This window comes from Cupressus sempervirens, chromosome 1, assembly GCF_028749045.1.
Source record: "Cupressus sempervirens isolate cs-2001-9-10 chromosome 1, ASM2874904v1, whole genome shotgun sequence".
NCBI lineage: Eukaryota > Viridiplantae > Streptophyta > Pinopsida > Cupressales > Cupressaceae > Cupressus > Cupressus sempervirens.
In genome coordinates this window covers 343,319,290-343,327,815 of record NC_143118.1, presented here as the reverse complement: position 1 = coordinate 343,327,815, position 8,526 = coordinate 343,319,290, and the positions used below count along the sequence as shown (strand labels likewise).

The 8,526-nt window shown below is 34.2% G+C and overlaps 1 protein-coding gene across 1 annotated transcript; it reads right to left on the bottom strand.

Annotated features, from left to right (window-relative positions):
• Window positions 1–6,630: 6,630 nt before the first annotated feature.
• Window positions 6,631–8,025, bottom strand: LOC149577623 (receptor-like protein kinase). Its single transcript, XM_089797124.1, has 3 exons — window positions 7,895–8,025; window positions 7,064–7,684; window positions 6,631–6,994 (listed from the first exon to the last, which is right to left on the bottom strand). The coding sequence occupies exons 1-3, from the start codon at window positions 8,023–8,025 to the stop codon at window positions 6,631–6,633; spliced, it is 1,116 nt and encodes a 371-aa protein (XP_089653250.1).
• Between the last annotated feature and the right edge of the window lie 501 nt (window positions 8,026–8,526).

Here is an 8,526-nt window from a genome sequence, read left to right as displayed (position 1 = left end):
AATTTCTGGATGAATCATATAGCCGCCCACTTAATGTACAATATCTAGTCTTGTACATACCATAACATACATCAAGCTTCCTACAGTTGAAGCATAAGGTACCTTAGACACCTTATCCTCCTCTTCTTTTGTCTTGGGACACATCTCATTAGTCAACTTCAAATGACCAAGTAAAGGTGTGCTGATAGCTTTAGCATTCTCCAGAGAGAAACATTGCAATGGCTTCGCAATATAATCATCTTGAGATAATGTCAATTTCATGTTCTTCTTATCTCTTCAAATCTTCATGTCAAGGATTTTTTTTACTACCCCCATATCCTTCATAGCAATTGCATGTGCTAACTAGTGTTTTAACCTATTAATGTGATCCATGTTAGTCCCAACTACAAGCATATCATCAACATATAAATAGAAAATAATGTAGATGTCATCATCCAACCTCTTAAAATAAACATAATGATCTGAATGGCACCTACTATATCCATACCCATGCATAAAACTGTCAAATTTTAGATGCCATTTCTAAGGTGCTTGCTCTAAGCCATATAAAAAAATATCAATCTGCACACGAAGTTCTCCTTACCTTTCACCTCAAATCCCCATGGTTGTGTCATATATATCTTTTCATACAAATCACCATGAAGGAAGGTTGTTTTAACATCAAGCTACTCCAAATGAAAATCTTCAACAATACTTAAAACAGTGTGAATAGAAGTCTTTTACAACAAGAGAGAACATCTCATCAAAATCAAAGCCCTTTTTCTATGCAAATCCTATTACAACTAACATGGCTTTAAATCTTTTCTTACCTCCATCCTCTTCTTTCAACCTATAAACCCATTTATTCTGTAATGCCTATTTACCTACAAGCAACTGCATAAATCCCAAGTCTTATTTTCTAGCAAGGAGTCCATTTCATCTGCCATTGCAGAATCTCACTAAATCTTAGTATCCACCTGGACAACTTCATCATAACATTTAGGTTCACCAGCATCTATTAGTAAAATAGAGTACAAAGAAGGAGAAAATATTTCTAGAGGTCTACTTAGCCTTGTTGACCATCTAACATTTATTGGGGCATGTGGTATTTGTGGTTGTGGTTGTTGCAGATCATGAGGAGTTACTGGAACATCAACTTTTGGAGTATCATCTAGCACTACATAATCATCTATTTCTTCTCATGTTGCTACAATAAATCCTTATACAACACTTTCTTATTGGATTTGACATCCCTGCTTCTTACAATTTTACAATTTTCAAAATCCCAAAGCCTATAACCAAATTCATCAATGCCATATCCAAAAAATAAACATTTCTTTGACTTAGCTTCTAGCTTGGTTCTATTTTTAGAATCTATCTGGGAAAATGCTTCATAACTGAAGGTTTTGAGAAAAGAATAACTCACCTTCTTACTAGTTCATGCTTCCTCTAGAATACTATAGCCCAAAGGAGTAGAGGGACCTCCATTAATCAAGTATATAGTAGTATTGATAGCCTCCACCCACATGTTTAAGGGCAACCCTACATGCAACCTCATGCTCCTTGCATGCTCCATTATAGTCATGTTCATGCATTCAACCACTCCATTTTCCTATGGAGTCCTTGGAATAGTTTTCTACCTACAAATACCATTAGTGGAGCAATAATCTTCAAAATCATGACTGCAATACCATTATCAAATCTAAGACATTTTAATTTCTTACCAGTCTCATTTTCAACCAAGCATTTTCATTTCTTAAAAGTTTAAAATACATTAGATTTCTTTCTAAGAAAATAAATCCATACTTTTCTAATTGCACCATCAATAAATGTAACATGATAATGAGATCCACCAAGGGAAGATATCTGAGCTAGTCCCCATACATATGTATGCACAAGCTCTAATCTCTCACTTTTCTTTTCCTTCCCACTCTTCACAAAACTCACTCTCTTTTATTTTTCATACACACAACTTTCACAGAAATCCATATTAACACATTTTAGACCTGGTAAAACTTGCTTCAAATGAAGTACTTTCATACCTTTCTCACTGATGTGCCCAAGTTTGTTGTGCCATAGTGTTGTATCAGAATCTACAACAACTATTTGTTCTCCCTACTCAACTACAGCAATTGTTCCTGAACATTCATTTTTCTCTGAAACAATAAAAATAGAAGGAACAGTATGACCTGTAAAAAGTTATAAGGTACCTACTTTCACACCTTTTACTAGCACAAGGGAACCTTTTGAAACCTTCCAATTTTTATCATTAAAAGTAACTACACAACCCTCATCACCGAGTTTCATTGCTGAAATTAAATTCCTACTCAACCAAGTTGGAACATGTCTTACCTCATGTAGTAGCCAATGATTCCCATTCTGCAACTTAATCTTAACTTTTCCCTTTGCAACAATTTGACAAGGTTCATTATCCCCCAAATAAACAAGCTCAAAGTCCCCTTAGACATAATCAATATAATAACCCCTATGAGGTGTAGCATGAAATGAAGCACCAAAATCTAAAACCCATGAATAATCAACACTTTCTAAAGAAAGAAGTAAAGCATCCGCTTCAGATTTGTTACTTACCACATTTGCCTCCTTGTTCCCTTCTGGTTAATCTCCTTCATTATTCTTTCGAGTCCCAAAATCTTTCTTCTTATGCCCTAGTTTACCATAGTACCAAAAATCTCTTAGTCCTCTAGATTGAGACCTCTTTCCCTTTGACTTTCCTCTCGATTTCCCATGGTTTCCAGAATTCTTTCCTATCTCAATCATTTTGCCTCTACTTTGCGTGTTCAAAGAACTTCCTAATGTAGATCATCCTGAGGTTTTCCTACGAGTTTCCTCAATCAAAATAAAACCAATCACATCATCAAATTTTAGGGTATTAGATCCAAAAATAGAATTACTCACAGTCATTACTAGATCATTCCAGCTTTCAAGCAAAGAACACAAAATCAAGAGAGCCCTAATTACTTCATCAAAATTAATACCCATAGAAGATAACTGACTAGTAACAATATTAAACTCATTTAAGTGATCCGCAAAAGATCCACCTTTTTCCATCTTCATATTAAATAAATGCTTCATGAGAAATACCTTATTTAAAGCAGAGGACTTTTCATATAATTTCACTAGGGTTTCCATCAACTCTTTTATCTTCATTTTTGTAATGTTAAATTTCACCGATGGTGTCAAGCATAATTGAATACTTCCAAGTTCCTTTCTATCTAAAATCTCTCAGTCTTCATCAGTCATAAATCCCTATTTCTTGGATATTCCTTCCAACGACTTTCATAAATCCTTTTGGTAAAGATAGTCTTCCATTTGCATCTTCCATAACTGAAAGATTTGCCCATTAAATTTCTCCACCTTCAACTTCCTCTCATCTACCATCTCTCCCACTCAACCATGAGACTTTCCTGTAAAGGATAACTGAAAAACAACATGTCTCTACTACCACTTGTTAGGATTAACTATGGACAAAAATAACAATTACATGCAAATATAAATAATATCAAAAAAAAATAAATCACATAGAATATAACACAAGACACCAAGATTTAATGTGGTTCACCCAAACCCTAGGCTACATCCACCAAACAACAAGTCCAATATTATTAGGATCTAGTGATTACAACCTAATTATAATCCATAATCCCTTATAGCTCAATACCACCACAAGAAGCAATTTTTGCATCACACATAATGAAAGATACCTAACCCTAAGCCCTTTTATACAAGTATTTTTTGTGTTTTAGTGTTACATCATGTTGGTCATATGTTGGTCATATGTCAACCATACGTTGGCCATTATGAAGTGTGTACAGTATTTCCCTGATCAGTCACCACAAACTAACAATTTCATTACACAATGCTTAGTATATTTGCAACTATCCTCCAAAACCAACATTAAAAAGTGTGGCATTGTGATAACTTCTTTGATTCTTAAATAAAAATACTTTATACAATATTTGTAATGATGAAACCCCTTAAACATCTTCCAAAGTTTGGTGGATATCAAAGTGATATAAACATTATGTGTGGCTAGATTCCTAAAAGTGGAGACAAGAAAAACATATTTCAATATTGAAATCAACATAAACATGTTTATCTAGACAAAGTTATATCCAATTCACAATGAATAAAAGAATAACTATTCCCTATTCTTTTACAATATAAGAATATTGTAGTTTGTATAATAGAATGATAAAATTCTCATATCAAAATTATATAAACAATTGTGCTTTTTGTATAAATAGAGAAGAATTAATGTTGATCTATTTTTCATCACACATAATTAAAACATAGATCACCTTGTAACATTTGGATTAATCCACAACCACACATCCAACATCTTCATCCATAGTATTCTCGACACTTTGTGATTTAAGGGATTACAAATGCCATGTTGATTTTACACTAAATATTATCCCCCTTTTTTTTTTTCTAGTCACCAATGATGCCTCATCTATTTATTGCATTTGACTCTTTCACACTATAATTTTGTGAAGGAAATGATAAGAATTTGATAAATACTTAGCCTTTCTTGATTTAGATATATACAAAGTTGATTAAAATAATAGAACTAGTGTAATTCTCAAATCTCATGCAAAGGCCAAATGAGTTCTCCATTATGGAAAACAAGTACACCCATAATTATCCATTAAATATTACTTGTTTTCTATCATCATCCCTCTTACAACGATCAATACACTAAGTCTCCGCAAGAAATTAAACCAAGCTAACTTGAGAACCATAGATTATTCTAAAAGTATCCCCTGCATGTTGCCAACTCTATGAATAATTAGTATGCATAAATTGAATGCCACCAGAAAGGGCAAAAATATGAAATAATTGAGACCACCTCATCAATGTGGCAAATATTGTTATATGGAAAACTACTAAAAAAATTATATTTTTGTACAAATTTAACCTTGAATTGCCAACCATACACACTAGGTGAAATAAAATTGTATTTTTTCTAGTGCCTATCACCATAGTTTGATACTTGTGTGTTCTCTCTTGTTGAAATTTGTGTGTTCCTCCTTGCAAGAACTGACATGTCAATGAAAATAAATCATGATTAAATTTTTATTAGAATTGACTAAAACTCAAACAAGTTGTGAATAATGAATCTAAGGAAAGAAAATTTTGCATAAAAATAAGACATTTTCATTGACTAAATGGAAATAGATTAATAGATGTTTAAGCATCACGACCTACAATATAGTTCTTAGTAGGAACTGAAAAACATTACCAAATTCTATCCAAGCTACAACTTGTTATTTTGCTGATATTTAGAGTCCATAGCAACTAGTAAAGAATGAATTTGTAGAATACAGTTACCTAGCTTCAAATCATTCTAAAAAGAAAATACAAAACTCAAAGGTCTAAGATGGCAAAAGGTATGTTGTTAACATTGCAAATTTGTTAGTATGTTGTTTTTTTTCACACTTCATGACGGTGGACCAAAATAGATTAAGAAATATATGTGATATATGATACTATTCTTCCAATTAATGCCTATATATTTTGTTGGGAAAATGTTATAGACTTTCTCATGTCTACATAGTATTTTTTTTCATGACATTCAAAATGCAATAAGTAGGGATGATAATTATGTTAAACATAGTATCGAGGAGCACAAAGGATAATGACTTATTATCAACATAATTAAAATAATATTTTTTACTTCTAAATAGTGTAGTTTAAATCTTAATATGATTTAATTTCTTATATATCATTTGTAACAATCAATATTATATTTGTGGTGAGTCTTAATTTTTAGTTCTAAAGCCCCTAATCTTATATTATTTTGTCACTATAATTTCTCTTGATTCTTGTTTTAAATATTTATTCATAGTTTGTTTACACTTGTTATATTTTGTCCTATGGTAAAACATTTTATGAAAGATGTGGCAGATATATTATAAAGTATATGGTACTTAACATCAAATTTTAGCTACAAATCTTAAGTTCTTTGTCAATAAATGTAAATATGACTTTTGCATATGTTATTATATCTCATTTTGTATTGCAAAATTTAACCACTAAAATTATTGAATTTCATATATTATTTATAACACCTTTGAATTGAGATTGTGAATAATAAACATAATGCAATCTTTCAAAAGAACATGTTCATAAATACCTTGTAATTTAGTTTGTATTGACTACATAGAAATCTTAGAATCTATTTATATCTCTTGAATTATATAAGTCAGATATAAGAAAATAACACTTAAATTATATAGGTTAAATATAGAAAGATAAAAGAAGAGGAAATAAATGTAATAAAAGAATGTTCAAAATATTAAATATGATAAGAATAATACAAATGTAGCAAATCATTATCTAAAAATGCTCACAATGCCTACCCAATCAAAAAGGGATGAAATATTGAATTGGAACATAACATTCTCTACTCACAAAGTTTTTTTACCTAATCAATCAAGAAGGGATGATATATTGAATTGAGACGAAACATTCTGTACTTCATGAGATTTTTTTTGCAAGTGGAAAAAAGGAGGTTGCGGGAGTACATTTGCATCCGGAGCAGAGACAACCATTCATAAAACGGTGGCATATGACAATCGAGAGATCAACTTCCGCGCAATCGATGCTTGAAATTTCTGTTGGACAACTTCACCCTCTGCCAGAGCCATTTGTAAACCGTTTATCCTTCCTCACATCCGAAGGTTTGATGGGCCTAATGTCTCTTAACATGTCTACCACTTGTTTCATACTTGGTCTCTCATCCGGGTTACTCTCTGTGCATTTCAATGCCACTCTTATGGTGCCCACGATCTCTTCTTCTATGTCTGATCCTATGCATTCGTCTCTAGGCCCTTCATCAATCACCACATGTAGCCATTCATTGCATGATTTTACCCAACTGACAATGTCCATTCCCTCTGCAAAGCTCGAATCCAATGCCCCAATTCCAACAACACCACACCATAGCTGTAAACGCCCATCTTCTCTATCACTCTGGTTGTGTGCCCACGTTCTGCAGCAAAAGCCAGTGAAATCCAAACCCAAAAACAAAAAAGGTTTAAAAAATTACAACAAAATAAACCTATTAATGCTCTTACCAGGTGCAATGTAGCCAAGAGTACCCAAAACAGAGAAAGAATCAGCAGGGAAGGATTTGTCCATGAGTTGAGCAATCCCAAAATCAGAAATGTGGGGTTCCATATCTGAATCCAGCAGTATATTGCCGGGCTTAATATCTCTGTGTATAATCACCGGATTGCAGTTATGTTGAAGGTATGACAGACCATAGGCGGTTCCAATGGCAATCTTGTAATGAATATCCTGTCCTATAACTGGAAGGGGGTTCAGCTCATGCAATACATCATTCAAATTCCCATTGGCCATGAATTCATAGAGGATATATCCCCGACCGTGCACTTGCCAAAAATCTAACAGTTTAACCAGATTTTTGTGACGGATTCTTCCAGCAGTTTGGACTTCCCTTCTCATGCCGGCGTCCTCTTTCTTTTCAGGCGTTAATTGTATTGTCTTCAGGGCGAACTGCTGACCGGAAGGCAACTGCACTCTATAAACAACCCCTCTGCCCCCATTCCCTGTTATATACTTCTCGCTTAGATATTCTGTAGCCTGCAAATATTGGTATAGTTTTGAGGGCAATTCTATGGCAGCTCCGGATGAGGACCTGGTTTTGGGGCATAAATATCTGCATAGATATAAAATGACAACTACTAGCAAACAAGTAAACACAACTGATCCGATGATAATGAAGACTGTATAAACTATGCTGAGATGTTTGCTTTGCTTGTGTGAGATAGGAATGTTGCCCTAGCAGTTGCATGTACTGCTGCCATTATTCTCTGCTTCACACAAATCTGGATTGCCGGCGAATGAGTTTGAGGATGAATTCTATAACTTGAACCATGACTTGGGCGGGCAACCACTGAGATGATTAGTGGAGATGTTTACCGCAAAAAGGGACAACAGATCGTCAAATGCAGATGGAATGCTGCCAGAGAGATTATTGGATGACAAATCCAAGTTCATTAGTTTATTTAGATTTCCCAAGGACGCTGGAATAGATCCACTCAACCTGTTATGGCCTAGATTTAAATAGGTGTCTAGCTCCTGTAGTTGTCCTAGTGATGACAACTACAATTGCCAGGCTGATAACCGCCAAGTGTATTGCTGCAAATGTTAGGGAGCTCATTTCGAAAATCCTCGGCCGTTCGAACTGAAATGCAGGGAGTTCAGGCGCACCTTAAAACTCAACGCGGTGTAGAAGTTAAACATCTCCCGAAAAGATGCCCTTTTTAAAAATTCAGCGCAAGAAACATCCAGTCTCCCAGAACGAACAAAAAACCTGACTTGTCTTTGACTGTCGTATTTAATGCCGTGTTCCCTTTCCCACTGTGGTCTCCGCCTTGTGAAGATTTGGTGGAGTGTATGAGATACTGAAACCATTTTTGGCCCCCAAGTGGAAGAACATTCTCGCGTTTGGTCGTTTTCTTGGAGAACTTTATGTGACTCCATTACCCGTTTATCCAC

Bases quoted from the DNA above. Each gene is read 5' to 3' on its own strand.
- LOC149577623 (XM_089797124.1), bottom strand. From the start codon at position 8,025: ATGAACTTGGATTTGTCATCCAATAATCTCTCTGGCAGCATTCCATCT. The intron at 7,685-7,894 runs GTTATAGAATTC...ATATCTATGCAG, and splicing joins CCGCCCAAGTCATGGTTCAA to ATATTTATGCCCCAAAACCA. The intron at 6,995-7,063 runs GTTTATTTTGTT...CTTTTGCTGCAG, and splicing joins CCTGGTAAGAGCATTAATAG to AACGTGGGCACACAACCAGA.